Raw genomic sequence first — 22,063 nt, 5'->3', positions numbered from 1 at the left:
CATCAGGTTCCAGTTATTTTGCTCTCACTTTTTCCCTAACTCTGAAACAGCACATGGTTTTAATTTTCTCCAGTTTATTTGCAAGCACCAAGTGGATGTGCAGACCCTGAACAGTCCAAATTGTAATGTGGAAGGATCCTGTATGGTAAATTAAGGCAGTCAGAGTGAGAGCATAACAGGGAGCCTGTCCTCCCTCTTCTTCATTTCCCTCTGACTCAAACACATCCATGCAAGCAATAGACAACACACTTCCAGTTGCTGAGGGAACTGCTCTCTTCCTCTCCCTCACCCTCCCTCTGAATGCGGTTTTGCTTGCATGTCAGCTGTACACTGCAGAAAACAGATGTTGATGAATTTTAATCTCCTTGATTTCTCCAATGGATTAAACCTCAAATCTCTAAACATCACATCCTTCTTAATGCTGCAGTAACACGTATATATTGGTTACAGCGATTTACAATTGGAAAGAAAGAAAAAAAAAGCAAAAAACAGTGAAAATGAAACATCTGAAAATCAATCTATGCTGCAAGTGAATTGGATACAAACATTTTGGATTTCTGTCTCTCACAACCTCTGCACCCTGCCCAGTGCTGGGGCATGTGCCCCTGGCTGCAGTAACAAAAAGTACAGGCACATGGTGCTCTCCACCTACCTGCAAGCCTTCAATGGCCAATTTGAGGATAGATGGTGTAAGCTTGGAGGCTTGCTTGAAGGAGAAGTTGCTCCAGTCTATAATTAGAATGAAGCCATTTATCTGAAGCTCCTGATCTTCGATGAGCACTTCCAAGGACAGTAGAATAGCCCGAAGGATATCTATGAAGGAGTTCCTAAAGAAAAAGCATTAAAAAACAAAAACAAATCAATGGTGGCAGTTATCTTCAAACCTCCAGATAGTGAGCTTTGCAGCAGATGGGGTATGTGTGAAGGATGGAAAATCAATCTTTTCCTGTTGGAATTCTTTTTGAAAAGAAAGTTATTTCAGAGGTGTTACTAAAGTGCTCCAGATCTGAAGCTGACATTCCTCTGCTTGATGTGATAAGTTCTATTCACCGGTGGACAAAATAAACCATGAATTAAATCATTTTTATTCTTCTGCCATACCTTACAACAGATTTTAGTTAAGCTACTTTGGGAAAACATTTGTCTGTGGTGAAGTGAAAGAGATTCAGGCTATCAATTTAAATCCCTGCTCCTTTGGATATACTCCACCAGTTTTTTTGTTAGCTTTTACTCTTTCCACTTCAAAGAGGAATATCTAAAAAAGAAAATAAGTCCATACAATATTAATATAAATTGTGTGGTTACACATAGACTGCCTAGTTTCCTATTCATGTAGAAGGAATGATCCCAGTCTTTGCACAACAAGGCCTATCCAAAACAGGTTGCCAAGTGAGGTTGTGAATGCCTCTGCCTGAGGCATTCAAGGCCAGGCTGGATGGGGCTTCGAGCAGCCTGGTCGAGAGGGAGGTGTCCCTGCCTATAGCAGGGGGTTGGAACTATGTGATCTTAATAGTCCCTTCCATCCCAAACCATTCTATGATTCTATGATTCATGACCCCGCTACCTCTAATGCTTCTAAAATCTGGATAATTATTTCAGTAACTGCTGCATGGAAACAGTGCACACAAGGCATTTTTTTTATAATCCACTGAAGATCCTATGCTTAGAAATTCAAATCTTTATTTAGTTGTCCACATAAATTATTGGATTATCAAAAAATTACCAACCTGTACTTCCCTATACTTTCAGTGGAAATTACTTGCCTGGGAAATACTTTATCCACTTTCCTCAACATGTCACTAATCTGGTTGTCCCCTGCCTAGATCCCTTCCACCTCCCCATATTTGCAGCTTTAAGACACCATGAATGACACAAAGTCAACACAAAGACTTTTTTTTCAGCTGAGTTCAAGGAGACAAGAAAGCAGCATAGAAGTCCTCCAGGTGGGCAGTTTGCAGGCCTGCTGATGGTTGCTGAATGCAGGGACTGGATAGAAATCAGACAGAGTGCCACTCGAGTCTGAAACCCTCTGCTCCTTAATCTTAAGTCTTTGAGACAGATCATTCAGCTGTGTGACTGATTTGCATCCAAATCATTTTCTATGCATGAGCACAGAACCACTTTCTATTAGTCCATCTCTTTTGTTCATTGCTTAATGTTCCTTTCCCTTTTCCAGCTCCTTCCCCACCCCCTTCCAGTTTAACTCCTTCACAAGAAAAGAGTTTAAAAAAAAAAAAAAAAAGTTAAATAAATTACTATTACACAAAAGGAAATGTATAAGGTACTTTAAAGATTCAGCATGAAGCCTGCTGAAGTGAGCCATTAATGAGTTACAAAAGATTTGCGCATGCCCCTGAATTACAAAAGGGAGAAAGGAGGGTAAGGACCTATATGCTTTGACTGAATGGGAAGGTACCACAAAAGAGGCTCTTCGAATATCCTGTGGAAAATGGAAAGTTAGCCCAACAGAAGCTAATGGTATGGCACAATAATGTAAAACAAAACTGAGAATGGTTTAGCAGGGGGATTTGGTGGGGAGATCAGCCAAAGGCATAACATGAAAATAAATAAGAAGAAATTACTTAATTATAAGAGGTGTAAGCAGGCTGTGAGAGAATCAAAAGGCTCGGTGGAGTACCAGGGTGCAATGGGAACAATTAAAGGGGATAAAGACATTGCAGGGAAATTAAATGATCTATATGCATGTCTCTGCCACCAGCCATTTTGAAGAGATACCTGGAAAATAAAGGTGAGGGACTGTTGGTAAATAAGAAGTCAAATAAGAAACACTGGAAGAATCTCTGAGAAGATAACATCAGTAAAGGTTTTTGATATAACTTGCTCTAAACAGTTCAGAACAAGATGTGTTTCAAATATAGTGCTTAAATTAATTGGATTATTCAAGTGGTTGAAAGTATAAACATGCAGAAATACTGAGAGCTGAAACCATTAAGACTGCCTGAATCCTAGTATCACAGAATGGCCTGGGTTGGAAGGGACCTCAGGGATCATCGAGTTCCAACCCCCTGCCATAGGCAATGTTGCCAACTGCTAGATCAAGTGCTGGATCAGATTGCCTAGGATCCCATCCAGCCTGGCCTTAAACATCTCTGGGGACAGAGCACCCACAACCTCTCTGAGCAACCTGTGCCAGCACCTCACCTTTCTCTCAGTCAAAAACTTCCCCTGATATCTAATCTAAATCTCCTTTCCTTTATTTTAAAACTATTCCCCCTCATCCAATCACTATCCACCTGTGTAAAAAAGTTGATTTGCCTCATTTATATGCTCCCTTCAAACACTGGAAGGCTACAATAAGGTCCCTTCACAGCCTACTCTTCTCCATGCTGAGCAAGCCCAGTTCCTTCAGCCTATCTTCATAGAAGAGGTGCTCCAGCCCTTGGATCATCTTCATTACCCTCCTCTGGACCCTTTCCAAGAGCTCTGCATTTTTCTTGTGCTGGGGGCCCAAGACTTGGCCCAGATAAGGCCTCACGAGATCTGGATAGAGAGGAACAGTCACCTCCCTTGCTCTGCTGACCATTTCTCTTCTATGGATATCTTTGGCCTTCCAGACTACGAGTGCACAATAACTGGCTCATGTTAAGTTTTTCATCACCCAGAACGGCTAAGTCCTTCTCAGCCAGGCTACTCTCAATTTGTATACATATCTGGTATTAAGCAAAACAAACTGTCACTAAAAATCCTGACTGTCCCACAAGGCAGCAAACTAACAAAGTTTGGGTCAATGTCATTTTTTTGGCAGTTGCAGAAAACTCAGTTTTATGTCTCAGAGTGAGTATGTTGTATGAGACTCTTTCCTGTAATACTTAATTTAGAATACTTAAAAGTGGCTTAGTTAAATGTAAATACAGATAAAGGGAATTTCATTACTTGTTACAGACTGACTTGTGATATCAAATTAAAGAATATACCACCTTTTCAATTGAATAAAGAAGTGAACTTACAAAAACATAGCATAGCATAAGCAGACAAAAGACAAGGGAATAGAAAACTGATATAATGAGTCTATTTGAACAACTAAGAGGAGAAGACATAGTGTACCTCACAAAAAGTCCATAGCAGAGACAGAATAACATTTAATATGTTGCAGAAATGACATGGAACAAGTCAGGTAAAAGACTATGACTTGCTTTGTTCCCTCTCCACATTAAATCACCTGTGGAGAGCAGAAATGCCTCCTTTGCTTTGTCATGGTTTTATGATTTTTAGTTATCGGTACTCCACATCATAACATCATGTAGTACACTGGGAGTTAAAATGTTAATGCTCCAGTTTTGGGTACCCAACCCAGAAGAGAAGGAGAGCTACATACGCCAGAAGACTTTGCTGTATTGTTATCATTTCTGCTCAGGGGTAACAGATATAATGCCTTGGTAGGTCATCTGATCGCTCTCTTTTCTTCCTCAAGCTTCCTCCCTGCTGCTCAACTGGACTGCACATCTCACCTCGGTGTTATGGTAAGGCCTATCCACCTTTTGGATGCTCTCTCACATTATATTTGGTTTATTAGCTTCAACTCTAATTATATTGTATAGTGTGTTCTTGCATTCTGATACCATATTTAGTAAATTAGTTTGTTTCTCCTCAAATCATTGCCATTGTTTTTAATTATTTTGGAGTTCCCTGTTTCCCTTTTCCAGAGGCGCAGATTCACGAAGTCCCTCTGCCCTGCTACTTGAGGAACTGGGCTGAACCAGCCCGTAAACAAGCTTCTAGCTGGGGGACAAGTTGTCACTGTGCTGCCAGTAGTATTTCTATTGAGACTGAAAAGCATGAGAGGTAGTGGAAAGAAGGAGCAGAAAAATACGGTCAGATTACCTCGAATTATCTGAGCTAACCAAAACTGAAGTAGCTATAAGGAAAGATTTAGAAAGGAAGATAGGAACAACACTAAATATCGTTTGAATTGGAAAGGACCGTTAAATATCATCTTGTCCAATTCCCCTGCAGTGAACAGGGGCACCTGCAGCTAGATCAGGTGCTCACAGCCTGTTCCAACCTGACCTTGAATCAGTGCTGGTGGAGAAGGAAAGAATTTGAATTGTTCCCACACACAGGCAAAATATGGTATGCATGGAAGAACCCTTGGAATCTAGTCAGTGTTGGCTTTTGAAGTCAGTGTATGCATTGGTTCATAACAAGTCCTCGCACCCTTTTGATGAAAAAAAGCCCCATGTATGAGCTGTACAGGACTCAGAACAGACACTGGCTGGAGAATAACTAGGAAGAATAACTGCAAAATGAAGAATCGTGAATAAACGTAGTGACTCACTTGACTAATCATGCACCAGAGAAGATGAACAGCTGAGCAAAGGAGCTCACAGCTGTCTCATGTGCTGAAAAGCACTTGTCTCATCTGTGTGAGATGTGAGTAGCGTATATGAGCACAGAAATTAGCAAGACTTGTCAAAGATTTACAAAGCAAATGGGCTACATTCACAGCAAATGTTCATAGCAAATATTTTTACCAGCCATGGGTAACTTTCTCTGTAGAACAATACAAAGCTATTTGAAAATATTAGCTGCGAAAAATATGAATAATTCCCTGGTTCCCAACAGGAGAAATTCTATACACAACAGGAGAATTTTTTCTTATACTGTAGGACACAACCACTTTCTTTGTCATAACAAATAACAGATTTTTTATTTTTTTGTAGATGTAGAATATGTGGATGTGAAATTCCTATTGAGTGAAACTCCTGCTTTTTAGTGAACAGATAGAGCTGACAAATGAAATTCCCAAATAACTTTATATCCAGGATAAGAGGCTGGATAGAGAAGTGTAATGATGTTTTTTTTTTCTGTAGAAACACTTAGTCCAGTAATGTACTGTGTGCAACGAATCAAATAGATTAAGATGAGGCCTGTACTATGTTTAACAGCATTAGAAATTCACTGCTTAGTGTGTAACTGAATGGAGGCCAGTCACAGAAATCTGGCTGGCTTTGAATTCATCCTTGGAGCGAGCTGGATGTCTCTGCCATTGCCAATGAAGGAGAAATGGACAAGCTTTCCGGAAAAAAAACCTGCATTAGTTTATTCTTTTATCATCCAAAAATTGCCTGTTAGTGGCTTTCTTAAAGATTCAGAAATATTCACCATGTTACATTTCTGCCTCAGGTTCTTCTATATACAAGTGTTTTGCCTACATCTACTTCAATTGAACTCCATAGCAACCAATAAATCCTGAAATGCATGCTTTGCATCCAAGCCTGTCTTACAAATCTCCTCCTATGTACATACACTCATTCATATTGTGGGCTTGCTTTCAGATGAGTACTTTGTCCCTGATGTTAATGTGACTGCACAACGACCCTTTCTTATGTGCATCTCAGCTAAGAAACAGGGACCTCCATAGCCTCTGTACTTTGTGGCTGGGAGTGCAGTGGATGGAGCTCTTCAGACCCCTGGCATGACCAGCTTCTACCAGAGGGACCTACATGAGGAAAATGAGAGGTGACATCCACTCTTCCCTTTGCTTATTAAGTAAAAAACTGGCACTATATTACAATCCTCTGCAAACTAACAGAAGTCCTGCACCACCTTTAAACATATCCACAAAAACAATATTACAGAGCAACTGCAGTAATGTGAATGGATAGTCTCAAATACAATTTCCCCTGGAGTGACCATGAGAAGAGTGCATTTGTGCTGACTTCAGGTTAGTGATATCTACTGCTGGGGATTTAGGAGATAACACATGGGAAAAAACTGATGGTTACGGCTTAAGATACTATCTCAGATCATTCTGATTTCACAAGTGTTGTGAGGACACAGTTTCTTCAAAGCATAATTGTAGTAATGATGAAACAAGAATGCTGTCACATGAATAGCTTGTGTTTAGAAGCATTAGGATTGGTGACTTGAGCTGTTTAGTTTATTCTGTGTGATTGCATAGCCTTCTCTTATTGCCTCCAGCACTACAATCCATTCTTGAATTACACTATGTTATTTGCTCAATTTCTTGCATCGTTGTGTTCCACAAGTTAATTTTTCATTACAGAAAAGGACTTTCTTTTGAACATTATGAAGCTACTGTCTAACTGCAGAAAGAAATTATACAGCTTCTTTGTTCTGTTATTATAAGAGGGTACAAATGACATTACTGATTAAGTGTCTATTGAATCATTTTTTCTCTATATAATTCTACTTGTATTTCAGCTACTTCTTTAGCATCTTTCCATTTTAAATAGTCCTGGAGTTTTTGTTCTGTCCTGATATGATTACCTCATTCATTCATAACTCTAATGAATTCCTTCTACTGCTCTTTTTTGGGGGTTGGTGCATTTTTTATATTCCCTTGTTTTGAGATAATACAATGTAAATTGAATTCAGCATCCAAGATGAGTTTGGAATATCATACATAAAAGGATGTTATCTTTTCCTATTTATTCTCTGTCTCATTCTTAATTCAGACTAACATCTTATTAACTTTTCTGACCACCATTGCACAGTAAGTACACTTCTTAATTGTGCTGTCCATAATGACTTGATTTTTTTTCTTAAAAGGCTAACAGTAATTGAAAACCCAGAAGAAACTGCATATAGATAAGAGAGAATGAAGGATCTGCATACAAGATGTGGCCACATATTAAATCCAATGCTCTTGCAGTGACTTAGACTTCATTGGGTTTTATCTTTCTTCATAATGAATTCTGCTTTTCTAGGTTATTCCCGTTGTTTTCCACATTTTTTGCTAATTTTTACTAACCTACAACATTTTCTTTTTTTTTTTTTTCCTTTTTTTTTTCTCATTTCACCATTCTGTACTGGAAAAATTACTGTTGCAGGATATCTTTTTGCCACTTACAGATCCTGTTATCTACATGAAATTTCAGGGACACTTTTACATGCAAGACAAGAATTCACTGGAATATCTGTTAGTATATATACATACATATACATAAATATATATATATTTTTATTCACAAAAATATTTTTATACTGCAATTCTCCAAAAGAATTTTGATAAGCTAACTAAATGGCATGTTTACATACTTTACCTCAGACAATTCCAACAAAATTATTTAATTGGCCCTTTGGTTTGCAAGCAGTCACAGCAGACCTCAATGAGGACTAGATCAAACAGTAGAGTTAAAATCAAATAATGCTGATTGCAAATGCATACACATTCTGAAAGCGTTGAGTTCAGAATTACAAAGGTTATATTATTGCTTATGCATATTCAAACACTGAGTACCTGTGGAGTATGGGTATCCTGGCTACCCTGGGCAGCCTGGTGTAGTATTAATGGGGAGGTTGGTGGCCCAGCATGTGGAAGGGGGGTTGGAGATTCATGATCCTTGAGGTCCCTTCCAACCCTGGCCATTCTGTGATTCTGTGAAAAGTATTCATTAAACCAGATACTCTGAATAATGTAGCAGAATGCCTGAAAGTTCTTTCCAAACTTGCTTCCTTCTCTGTGTTGAAAAGCTTAGTTATTCAGCTGAGAAGCAGACTCCTTTTCTGTGCTTGAATTTGCAGGTAATTAAGTTTCAGCTGATCACTACAAGCTAATGAACACAAAAGGAAAGCACCAAGTCACCTCTCTCCTTCTAGTGCCTAATCTGAAGTCCCCATGAAGCCTAAGGTCTAAGGATGTTCCATATCCATTTCTTATCACTAAAGTTACAGGTAGTATAAATTTGGAGTGCCTGACAAATGAGAATCAAAACTTGCCTGAGAGAACTGCTCATATTTTGAAAAATATTCTGTTGGTGGGTCCCTTTTTGAAAATAGAATTGGCTCTACAGGACAAAACACACTGGAAGAAATTTGTGAACAAAACAATCAGGAACATTAAAGTTTCCAGACTTAACAATGCTTCTCCAGAAAAAAATGACATTTTATGTGTCATAATATAGAGGATGATGTAAAAGAATCATATTACTAAAAAACTTGGAGCCCTGTCTATAGAACAGCAAGAAAAGACTGATGAAGCCATGTGGGACATCATCATCAAATGAAAATAATCAAAGCTGAGTCTCTTCAGAGATATTGGTTAAGAGAAATGTCAAGGAATGGGAAGAAAAAGTTGCAAAAAGTAGAAACACAAGCATGTCTTAGTAAACTCTTCAAATGGTTATTAAATCAGGAAAAAGTATATACCTATTTCATGCTGTACCTAAATCTAGGCAAAGAAAGTAGCAAAGTTTAAAAATATGTACAAAAGAGATGTCAATCACAAAAAGCTATAAATTATTTCAGTTGAAGCTCCTGAGGGCCAGTAAAAGACAGACGTGAAAATATTCTAAGATTTTCTTATAAGCAAATTGAAAAGATGTGTCAAGAGCTACATATCAAAGAGGTTTCCCACTGGAACAATAGACAACTTTGATACTGCTGACAAGATGAAGGAACTTGATATTATTGATGTAGAAAAGATCATTGGGGAACTCAAAACAGATGCTATAAAGATTCATGATAGTCCAGAAAAAAAATGTTATTTGCAGATCTCCTCAAAGATAAAGGAAAAAATTGAAAAAAATCACAATCATGGCTCAAGTGAGGAGAGAAGGACTAGGAAAAAATGAAATAGGTGCTTGGGATTGTGACACTGTCAGACACAAAAAAACTGATTTGCACAGTTACGCTGAAGATTATACAGAGTCCCATGAAGACCAAGAAAAACAGGCAGTTTTCATCCTAGCCACTTTTGAATGGATCATACTTCATGGAAAATCACTGGAGAAAGTGAAGAAATTAGTAGCAATCTTCATTTCCCCCTAAGAGCACAGAATATTTTTTTCCAGAAATCCACTGAAAATATAAACAAGACATAGCAGTAGAAGACTCCAGGCTTCATCAAATCTTTAACAAGATATAAAATCTGATGCAAGAATGATGAGTCAAATTTGTTACCAGTGGAATTAGAAAAAAAGTTGTGTCTTCTTACTAATATTCTCCAGATTTGTCACAGACTTCACTAGGCATTCAGACCTCTGTGACAAAAGCAGCTGACAGTAGTTGTTCTGGGTGAACTGAATTCCACTGACACAACTCTTCAGTTGGACAACCAAGAAAATAGATGACATAACCCAGTGAATCTTATGACTAATAAGTAGAAATCAAAGTGGAAAATATCAGTCTGGATCACAGCACGTTGTAGGAGAATTCTTAGGAGCTGGTGTTGAATTAAATTATACAGACAGTATGAAAGGTATGAGTGACAACTGCTACTGTAAGAACACCAGTGAGTGAAGCATGTCTTCTTTTGAAGAGGAAATACTGAAATGAAGTATATTCAGCTCTTTAATGGTCTTTTACAAAGTGTTATTTTGTATGAATGACAGCAGTAGAGCAAAAGAGTTCAGCCTACAGGAAGATAAAGATCTTTTCCAGTGGATTTTACTACCACTATATAAAGTAATAGTGATAAGTGTAACAAAAATTATTCTAACCCAGAAAGAGGCACAACCACATCCTGCTTTACAAGTGAGAAAGTAAGCTGTCCTTGGGTATATGGGATATTTGACACCTCTTTAGGTCTTGAAGATTCAAAATATGGCTTTCCGAGAGAATTTCAAGAAAGGAAAATTAAAAAAAAAATTATAAAAATTGAGCTTAGAAGGCCTCTCTACCATGCAATGTCCACAAGCCTAGTGGACATTTTTCCAAATCAACAATGTGTGCAAACTAATGAGACTGACCCAGTTCATTTAGAAACACAACTATGTTCAGACTGGCTTTCTCAAAACAGATGAAGTAATCGCAGAACAAAAATGTGAAATTCCAGCTTGCAGAGAAAAATTAGAACAATCACAGTTGCTTTTATCTTTTCTCAAAATGACCACTGTAGAAGATCAGCAGACAAAAATGGGCTGTCGTCAATTTTTAAGTATGAGTTCAAATATCATAATCACAAAAGGAAAAATAAAACACATTTAAAACTCACATCAGTTCTCTATAGTTTCTTAGTACTTAGTTTTCTCAGAATGCTGTGCTTTGGTACATTATTTCCCCTTTAAAAAAAAAAAAAAAAAAAAAAAAAAAAAAAAAAAGACAATCTACCTGGAGCATTTGCTCAATATTTTTACCTGCATATTTTACCAGGATTTGACTTATTCCATCATCTAGTACCAAAAGACATTGTCCTGGATGGCTGGATGTGTTCCCTATTGATAGCTGCAGTGTACAGTAGTTGTTTAATTTGAGAACTCAAAGAAATTACAAATGAGATGAAGCCTTGCACTGGTACGCAGAAAGGAAGGCTAGCTTGAGTTTCTTATGTCTTATGATGTTTCTTATGCATGATGCCAGCATGTTTTTTCAGTACATGCCAGCACTTCCCTGTAGGGTACATATTAGTGTGGTTTTTGCCTTGGAAAAGTAATGTGATGTTATTTTGGCAGACTATGAGATTTTCTCTAGATTTGCCAGTGAAAAAAATATATTGTTTACAAACTATTAAAAATCAGTTAAACTGAAACAGAATCACGTGCTAATTGCAACACTGGGGATTCTGAAAGAAAAGTTTCATTAATTTCTTGCTACAGAAGTCATCAGCAATCTCCTAAATTGTTCAACTTCTGTACAATAGAGCATACAATACATATGGATAAAGAAATTTTTTTACAGCACTTCTTTATACTGTTCCATTATAAATAATTACACACACAGCAAAATGTGTAACAAATACAAAAAAATAATAGATAGATAACTTTTTTGTGGTTTTGAATTAAATTCACACTGATGTCCTGCCTCACTTCTCTTTGGAAGGAAGACATCTCTGGAGCCGGATGGCGAAAGCGACCAGGATCTCTACCAGAAGCATGAAGAGTAACAATCATAGACAACAGGAAAAGAATCAGTAGATATCATCACAGCAAAGTCTAGTAACATGGCCTGGAGAAAAATACAGAAGGAAAATTTCAGTACTAAATGTATGTGTGGAAATCTTGAACAAAGAAGTCATCCCTTAGTCTGTACTTCTTTTCTGAAAAACAGTTGCATACAGAACAAGCTTGTTTCCAAAGAAACGCATTATATTTTTTCATCTATTCCTTCCCATTAAGAACAGCATACAGACAAAACCTTATAAAAATAGAAAGTCACCATTAGTCTTCCTAGAGATCTAATGGGTTGTCATCTCGATGTTAAGAAAGTCAGGGGGTGGGTGTTGCCATTAACATACTCTGTTTCACTGGAAGAAATGCAACTTGAAGTCTATTTTTAAAATGTGCAAAGCCTACTTTTCAGGATATGGCACTGTACACATTTGCACCATAGCTGATAATTGGAAAATGTAATATATTGGAGCTGCAATTTCATACTATAAAAAGATTGCAGGGTTTGTTAATAAATTACATCTACATCAGGTGACATTTTTTTCCTCTGTTATTATAGAACCATAGAGTCATAGAATCGTAGAAATTCTCGGGTTGGAAAATACCTTAAAGATCATTGAGTCCAACCACAACCTAACCAAACTACCCTAACTAACAACCCTCCCCTAAATCATGTCCCTGAGAACCACATCCAAATGATTTTAAAACACATCCTGGGATGGTGACTCAGCCACCTCCCTGGGGAGCCTATTCCAGTGCTTAACAACCCTTTCTGTAAAGAAGTGTTTCCTGATATCGAACCTAAACCTCCTTTGGTGCAACTTGAGGCCATTTCCCCTTGTCCTGTCACCTGTCACCAGTGAGAAGAGACCAACCCCACTCTCACTGTAAGCACCTTTCAGATGTTGGAAAAGAGCAGTAAGGTCTCCCCTCAGCCTCCTTTTCCTCAGACTGAACAGCCCCAGTTCCTTCAGTCTCTGCTCGTAGGCCACATTCTCCAAGCCCTTCACCACCTTGTTGCTGTTTTTTGGACCTGCTCCAGAACCTCAGTGTCCTTTCTGTACTGAGGTGCCCAAAACTGAACACAGTACTCAAGGTGAGGCCTCACCAGTGCCGAGTATGGGGGCAGGATGACTTCCCAGTCCTGCTCACCTCACCATTCCTGATACAAGCCAGGATGCCATCAGCCTTCTTGGCCACCTGGGCACACTGCTGGCTCATATTCAGCCGACTGTCCATCAGACACCAAGGTCCCTTTCCATCAGGCAGCTTTCCAGCTGGGCCTGATTCCGTCATTGACTTTTAACTGGCTTATGGTGGCTCCCAGGATTATCTGTTCCATAACCTTCCCTGGCACAGAGGTGAGGCTGATAGGTTTGTAGCTACCAGGATCATCTTTCCGTTTTTTTTTTTTTAAAGTGGACATCATTTTTGCCAGTCTCCAATCCATCGGCACATTCCTTTTTATGCAAGACTGTTGAAGGATGATGGAGAGTGGCTTGCCAACTACATCCCAGTTTTTGAAGTGGGAAATTAGTCAGAAAAGAATCATTCTTATAGATCTAATCACAGTCTTAACAGCAGCAGAATTCATTTGTTTTAAGGCAGCTGCAGTACATATATCTCTTTAGCCAATCATTCGACTTCACGAAAACGCAACTAAAAAAATCCTACTGCAATATCATAGACAAAGTACAAGTGATGAAGCCTCTGCAAAATGAACCCAGTGTGCTGTGGTTTGTTTTGCTTGGAAAAGAAAAAACGAACAATTTTAAACTAAACCAAAATAAAAAAAACACATACACACACAAAGTAGAGTGCTTTGAGTTGCTCTGTGTTTTTGGTTCTTTTTTTTCCCTAATCTGTCAGAAATCAACATTCTTCCATTATTCAGCTCATTCAGCTTTGGCTAATATTTTGCAGTCATAGAATTACAGAATCATGGAATGGCCTGGGTTGAAAAGGACCACAATGATCACCTATTTTCAATCCCCCTGCTATGTGCAGGGTCACCAACCACCAGACCAGGCCACCCAGAGCCACATCCAGCAATGTTAGTATTAGCTACGTTGCTGAACAGTCAAGTAAATGCTCGGCTTTCTTTTCTGCAGAAGAAGTATGTTAACCTATGAGGTATGCAAGCAAATATCTAATATAAAGAACATGAATAGTCTCAGTGCTGCATTTTATTTCCATAGTTGAATTCATTGAAATTGCTCACATATATGTTTGTATATCTGTTGCTGAATCAGGTATTATAAAAATTGTCTTTTCACTGTTTGGGAATGCATGAACCCTTTAATATACGCGTTTTGTGTGGAAAAATAAATAGGTCAACCATGCATTTTTCTAACTCATTTTCATGAAAGATAAAGTCAGAAATTAGTATTTAAATTCACCTATTCTGACCTAGTCATGTGCACAAGTTTTACTGATGGCCCTACAGTAGGATTAAAGGCATGAATCAGGCCATTTTACATCCAGGAAGAAAAAAAAAAAAAAGAAAATAAAAGAAAAGAAAAAAAAAGAAAAGAAAAGAAAAGAAAAGAAAAGAAAAGAAAAGAAAAGAAAAGAAAAGAAAAGAAAAGAAAAGAAAAGAAAAGAAAAGAAAAGAAAAGAAAAGAAAAAAACCAAAAACTTTATGGCACAATACACTGCTGGAAGAACAAGGCAAGATGGGCCTTTTGTAAGAAGGGCATTGATGAAAGCCTTCCTCCCCTCTGCCTGGCCACAGTCCTTCATTTCTGTTCTGTCCCAGCCCCCCATTCCCATGGAGGACATAACTATAAATCACACCTGTTTTGTGGTAATAGAGCTGATTTAAGAGGTAATTCATCTGAAATTGCTCTTATTCACTCAGTTCACTTACTTTTGACTGCAGCAAGTCCTATTTTGTCTCAGCACTTCAAATAAGAGAGTGACCAAAGAAAGGATAGGACTAGTAAAAATGACCACCAGTGACTGCAGATTTGGTCTTGAAGCCTTGGCTAACTTCTAGTACGATTATTTCCATTTCTCCTGATGTTTTTTTTTTGTTGTTGTTGTTGTTGTTGTTGTTGTTTGGTTGTTTTTTCTCCTGTTATCCTGTCTTGCTCACAAGGAAGCAACTGTAGACATTTATACACAGCTTTGGCCAAGTTTAGGCAGTAGCCATAAGATTTATTTTCCACCATGTCATTGGGAGAAGGAGAGTTTCTTCAGTGAGAAAAAAGCAGCCAAATGGTTTGTCCTGTTCTCCATGGTGTAAGAGCTGCATCTGACCTGAAGTCTGTCTGCAGTTTGGAGCTAGTTCCAGTTTCCTTCTGTATCTTTCTGGAATCACGATTAAGGAAGTAGTGTGACCCATTGGAAACGCTATTTCTTCCATGTCACCAATTAGGTGTTTGACCTTCCCTCCCTGGAATTCTCTCCATCAGGCCCAGAATGCATTCCTTGACTGGGATGCAGCCAGCTATAGGCTGTCTGATGGGATAGAGCTTTGACAGAGAGGGATTTGGAAGAGGCCTTAGAAGTGCTGCTTTAAATTCAGCCTCTTGCCCTTGGTCTCACCCGAGCTGTGTCACATACCATGCCTGGCATGGACTCTGATTGTCCATACCCTCACCTGGAGGTTATCCTCCCACCTGACCTTGGCTTTGACCAATCCCTATAGCCCTGCCCATCCCTTCTAAGACATATCTGACCCCAGTTTCCTTCACCAGCTCCCCGAGCTGCGTCCAACCTTGTCCTGTCCCCAGGGAGATGCCTAATGCCCAGTTCCTGGTGGGGCAGTGGGACCGGATGAGCAGCCAGGCCCTGACCTGAGTCCCTGTGGTTCCCCATTGTTTCCAGCCCTCAGGGAGATCCCTTCTTCATTTAAGGAAGGAAGTCAGTGCTGCTTTTCTCTTCTCTGTGTTGATTTTCTAAGGACCTGACAGCAAAAAAAATGCACAAATTCACATGCAAGACTGATTTGGTTGCAAGTGAGCACAAATTGACCAGTAGTAATTCAATTTCTTTTTAAATACATCATGCCATAAGCACTCACCCAGCTCAACAGCCATGGTGCATGATGACCAAACAAGAGCTTTGGTGCAGCTATATTAAAAGTCTGTGCATGTAACTGCTTGCATTTTATCACATTTGACAATTGTCTGTAGGTTACCTTCTATGTTAATTTAACCTTTGCTATTCAAATCTTGTCTCTCACTGGTTCTGGTATAGTTGACTGAAACAGCATATTAAACTCCTTGAAGTTCAAACCCACTCCATTAAGAAAGCATTTCTGATGCGGTAGGTCTGAAAGTATTTCTGTTGTGTTAGTTCCAGAAGAATTCAAGAGGCATATTTAAGATCTCAGAGATTACATACTCATCTATGCTAGAAACATTCCCCAGTGTAGTTCACAGTTAAGATGAAGGCAGCTCTGCAGTAGTTAAGTGTGTTTGGCTGTAGGAATGCAGTAGGTCCAGAAAAAAGCTCTGAAAATTCTCTTTGTGCTGCTCAGTGGCAGCCAACAGAACAGGCCATGGGGTTCTTATGTTGGCTGGAGCATTCTATCCATGAACATGTAGCCATCACAATGGCTGCACGAAATGTTTCATGCAACAGCCAAACTCAGTTCTTCAGAAATGCCCATGGAAAATCCCAGTATCTTCAAAAGTAGAACAGTCATATGAAAGTCCCAGACTCCCTAACCTCATCTGCACATTCTTCCTGGCAGACTACTTGCTCACTGATAGATTCCTTAATTCTTAGAACTTCTTTTACTGCAGTCATGACAGGAAACCCCTATCGGATGACTATTTCTAGATATAGGCACAGCAACCTTTACACAGAAGTAGAATACTCACATTACTTAGTGATTTCAAACAGTTTCTAATCCAGCAAGAGGACTCCAACATATACAGCTGGAGCTTTGCAGCCATTCTGTTTCCTATAGTGTACCAAGAATGGGAGGCACAGCTCCGTCATAAGAAACGTTGACACTGGAACATTATTAAACAACAAAAACATCCATTTTCAAGTATAACAGAGGCATAAAACACCCAGCATGTACTCAGAATCACAGAAGGGAAAAATTGCTTTTACACAACATCTTTTATATATGATAGACCATTGTACTTTATATACTACAGCTTACTGATATAATCTTTATGTTCTTAAACTGCAAGATAGCTTAAAGCGTCTTCAGAGTTTATCCTCTTCAGAGGCTTTTTCCAAAGGCAAATTAATCCTAGAAATAAGGGATAAAAAGTGACCTGACAGCATCTCGTACATGTCCTACAATGCGTCATCAGAAATAGTCTGGATTTGTCTGACTTCTTCAGTAAAAAATCCAGTAATAAAAAGTTCACAGGCTGCCTCAATTACTTATTCAAGTCCTGAAGCATTTTAATCACCGCACAATGTTTGCTAATCTTCAGAGATCTTGTTCTGGTTTTCTGAAGATTACTTAATTTGCTTTTGTTCTGCATTCCTAATGAGATGGTCAATAGCTTGCCACTACCACCTTTCAGTAAGGTAAACGTTTATTTATAAAGGGAAGATTTTATCCCATTTCTTCTCACTGCCTTTAGCTGTTCCTACATTGTCCTATTTTCCAGATTTCTTGTTCTATTATTCATTTCCTGGTTTAGCTCTTATTGCACATTGTGCCAGTACTTTGATTGCAGTTCTGTTGAGGGGAGTAATGTTGAATGGCTACTGGTGTCCTGCAGACAGCTTTCCAGCTAATAAACTTCTTTCTCAGTGGCATTACCTTGCTGAACTGTTCCATTTGTAGTCCAAAATTTCCCTCAAAATCTTTTCCTGTGTAGTCAGTATTATCTCCATTAATTGACCATGGACACCTTTTTTAACAAACCAAGAGGTGAGAGATCTCAGTAGAGCCACAATTAAACTAGTAACAACAGGTATGTCTGATGTCTTAGAAGGCTTGCCGGCCTTTAACACAGTCTACATCTGACATGCTTTTTTGTTGTTTTTTTTTTAATGTTAATCTTCCATGTTATGATGAACTTAAAAAAAATGAGTTTTATAAAACATTCTCTGTAAGGAAGTGAATGCACATAGAATCATAGAATCACCAAGGTTGGAAAAGGTCTACAAGATCATCCAGTCCAACCATCAAACAATCACCAATAGTTCTCACTAAACCTTGTCCCTCAACACAACATCTAAATGTTCCTTGAACACTTCCAAGTTTGGTGACTTAACCACCTCCCTGGGCAGCCCTTTCCAGTGCCCGACCACTCTTTAGGAAAAGTAGTATTTCTTAATGTCCAACCTGAATCTCCCCAGGTGCAACTGCAGGCCATTCCCTCTAGTCCACATGTACCTGTGCATGTATTTTAACAGAGAATAATAAGATGGGCCAAAAAAAAAAAAAAAAAAAAAAAAAAAAAAAAGAAAAAAAAGCAGCTGCACTGTATACAAGTTGCCCCTTTTCCCAGACTTGCAATGTTCTCTTATACTAAAACAGAATTTAAAGCTTTATCAGAGTGAAACTGAAATTAGATTGCAGTAGCCAACTAAAAGTGGCTTATATATAAATGAATACTGAACAAGTGGAATGATTTTCTACTGTACAACAGAGGGTAGGAGTATCCCTGCGAAAACAAGGCAATACATTCTTGTTCAGAACCTCACAAAGCTTCAACAGCTTGGAGGATCACAGGTCCAAGATAAAAGGGAAGGATGGAGATTCTCTAGGTAAGGTAAGGTTCAGGTGTGGAATTTCCTGGTGAGAACTTACAGATAAGCAATGCAGTGTGTCAATACACATCCCAGCACTCAGAGTATAGGCACCATATACACCCTACAGATTATCTGTGCATATTTAACATATAAGACTGTGATTTTTGGCCAAGCTGACAGTGGTCCAGGCTAGGTGTCCAAGAACCTCCATAAATTAGAGAACATCTCCCGTCATGTTCAGATAAAGCCTCTATAAAGAGAGAGCGGTATGCATAGAGAGAGCGGTATGCATAGAGAGGTGCAGGCCCTGAAGTGTGTGCTGTTCAGTCAGCCTGACTGCTCCTGCTCCATGTTCTTCTGCACTTTTGAATTATTCTGGCATCTCTTCACTTGTTTCTTCAAAAACATAGCAGCTCTTTCACTTGCCACCATTGAACTTCTGCCATGGACATCAAGGAATTATTTTTCATTACATCTTGGTATTTCATAAAATCAAGTTAATGTTAAAATTCAAAGAAAAAACATTTTAAATAAACAGTTTTACTTAGGATGACATATAAATCAATAGTATAGAATTTTCTAATTTCATTCAAATCCTGAATTTCAGTTCTCTGAAGATGTTCATGGATTATTATGCATTTTACCCACATCCATTTTTCAAATAGATTGTTGTTGATCTCTGTAGCAATGTAACACTGCTTGATGCTGTGATTTAAACCACGTGAATGCAAGATAACTGGCACCCTATATGTTAATGTGTACACAGACCTGTTGTCCACTGCATGTTTGTAGTGAAAAAGTAATTGCATCTTTTGAGAAAAAGTTCTGAAAAAAGATACTTACATTTTAGCTTTCTCTTAAAAATGAATTTTTGTTGATGCAAGTTTGCTCAGCATGAACAGAAAATAGGCAGTTACAGAGAAAATAGTTCCAGCAGGAGACTAACTAGCTTCTTCTGCCCTCTGTCCCCCACAACACATGGAAACTTCAAGATGTTTCCAGAGCTTCAAGTATCATGGCCTGGGAGCAAGGTATAGCAGCGTTTTATTTTCTCTATAGTTGTTGCACTTATTAAAATCAGCAACTGTGTGAGTGAGTTCAAGCAGAACTGAAGACAAGACTTTCATTTTACTCATGGAATGATTCCATTTTCTTTTCTTTAGCCATCATGCCTCCTGTCCTGGCAGATTAATTATACCACTCCATCCGCTTTATCAGCTTAACCATGTCAAAAGAAGCAAAATATCTTGCACTGAAGAGTTTTAGCAATTAGAGTTTTAAGCTGATTTATCGGAATGGCTTTAATCCATTTAACCTGAGAGAATGACATAGAGCTGAGTCAGGAGAGGGCCAGGTTGGATATCAAGAAAAGGTTCCTCACCAGAGAGTGGCTGGGCACTGCAATGAGCTCCAAAGGGCAGTGGTCATTGCTGCAAACTGCCAGAGTTCAAGGAGTGTTTGAATAATGCTCTCAGACAGAGGGCTTGAATTTTGAGTGGTTCTGTTTGGAGCCCTGAGTTGGACTCAAGGATCATTGTGGGAATTTTCCAACTCAGAATAATCTGTGTTTATACTGTTCTATGATTCTGTGATTCAATATCCTGCATCTTTCATCTTAGTCTCCACCTTTCTTCAGTCTGTTAGATTTTTAGATGCCTGTGGCAGGCACTTATTTCATGAAATAATCAAGAGTGTCCCAACTAAGCATGGGCAGGGCACACATACCAATGCAGCTTCAGGATCTGACATCTTCCACATCCTCCAGCCTCACCAAGGCAGACAAAAACCTTAAACATGGCAATTGTGGTGGTGGGGCAAGATTTACCCTCATGTACTGCTCAGCATTCCCTACAGCCCCATACCCTCATGCACATCCTGACTGAATTCATGTTATCCACTGTAATTCCTCTAGAGTTGCACAGACTATCATCAGCAATTCCAAGCATCTCCAGGGCTGCATTGAAGCTGCTGAAAGTGTAAGATGCTTGCTTGGTACCTACCAGGTTGCGGTGAAAAAAAGTGATTATTTTAATGTAAAATGCAATTGATACAGGGGCTCTGAGTTCATAGGAAAGAAGCTAAAATAAATCATTATCTGGAGAAAGCTGTATGGATGACATATATGGCTCACACAGCAACATGAGTCATTTTCTAGAGACAAGGTATCCAGAATCCTCCCTATCACAACTGTCTGAAGTTTCTCTTTTCTGCCACCCAGGCATAAACCCTCACACAAAATTTTATTCTTCTCAGATAGCCAGGGAAGAGAGAATTGTTTGTATGCACATTTTTGTTGTATGTGTGTTTGTGTGTATTATTTCTTAATCATCTGTCTTCTGTGGCTTATAAAGCTGGGGGATTAGGTTGGTTTTCTTTGTAGAAGGAAGTGGCACAGAGCAATCTTCCAGCTGGTGCTTCATTTCCTTTTGTTATCCCTTAGACCATCTACAATTGTCTGAATCACTCGCTGGAACCAGTGCTCTTCAATCAGTCCTCATCCCCACACCATTCACAGTTCTCTCTTCTCAGTTTGTGTCAGATTGCCCTAACTCATTCCACTGGTTTTATTCCTTTCAGTCAGGCTTGTCTTGTTCTTCAGCATATGTCTTGTAACTTTCCCAGCTGTTGTTTTTCTTCCTTTTTAAGACATTTTCTCTCTCTTCTTTGATTTCCTTCTTAGCCCTATCCAGGACTGTCATTTTTGTATGTCATCCTTCTGTCTCTCACCCAGGCTACAAACTGCTTTCCCAAACTCAGCTTCTACAATGAACTGTACTAACTGAATTAAGTTTCTGACTTTGAGTAAATTAAAACATTTCATGGCAGAGCTTGTCGTGTTCTACTTTGTACAGCATTTAATTTGTGCATTCATTGCTCCTTGAAATTAGTATTCTGCTTAGAACTCCTTTCTCTGTTACCCCAAATTCTGCTACCATTTCAGACAAGCTTAGTAACATAGTAATGTAACATGAATTATTTTTAATATATTGCATTTCCAGGCAATTTGTTGGTCACTGTGACATTTGAATGATGACCTCAGATTGCATTAGTGTAAGCATCTCACAATACAAAATCAGCATCCCCTAGCCAAACACAAAAACATGCTATGTAAAAGTTATTCTGGTGTTAGGGCTGATCATATTTCAGCAGCAATCTCTCATAATAAACAGCTGTGAGGCTGAGTTATTGCCACAGTTTGTCTGTGACCATAAATCAGTCTCAAAAGATGTTTATTCCATCATATTCTAGTAAGTACCTGAGATTATCCTTGAAATATATTGGAATGATCAGCCTCAGAGACATTCATTCATTCAAACAGGATCTGCTGATGATAATGTCCTTGCAGCTACACCATTTATGAACATTCTCAACAAGGATGTCATCTTTTCTGTCATAATCCTCTAAAATATTTATAGCTGTTGGTTTACCACTATGTCAGAATATTTCCTTGCCCTTCAGCCTATCTCAATACACTTTTCTACAGAATGGTAGGTATCTTGCATTTGGGACTTCTTGGTTAATAAAAGAGAATTTATGGCTAGCAGCTGACTTGGAAATGTATGCTATAAACAAAG

At 38.7% G+C, this 22,063-nt stretch overlaps 1 protein-coding gene across 1 annotated transcript in view; it reads right to left on the bottom strand.

Annotated features, from left to right (window-relative positions):
- CLVS1 (clavesin 1) overlaps nucleotides 1-22,063 on the bottom strand; it is a 79,542-nt gene that overhangs the window by 53,532 nt on the left and 3,947 nt on the right. The window contains exon 2 of the mRNA XM_042869441.1: nucleotides 653-827. Coding sequence (XP_042725375.1) covers nucleotides 653-827 — 175 coding nt within the window. The remainder of the gene's footprint in view (nucleotides 1-652; nucleotides 828-22,063) is intronic.

Source organism: Lagopus leucura, unplaced genomic scaffold (genome assembly GCF_019238085.1).
Source record: "Lagopus leucura isolate 7727_CA_CO unplaced genomic scaffold, USGS_WTPT01 Super-Scaffold_100002, whole genome shotgun sequence".
Lineage (NCBI taxonomy): Eukaryota > Metazoa > Chordata > Aves > Galliformes > Phasianidae > Lagopus > Lagopus leucura.
The sequence above is the reverse complement of the archived record's forward strand: the minus strand, read 5'-3'. Positions and strand labels throughout refer to the sequence as shown.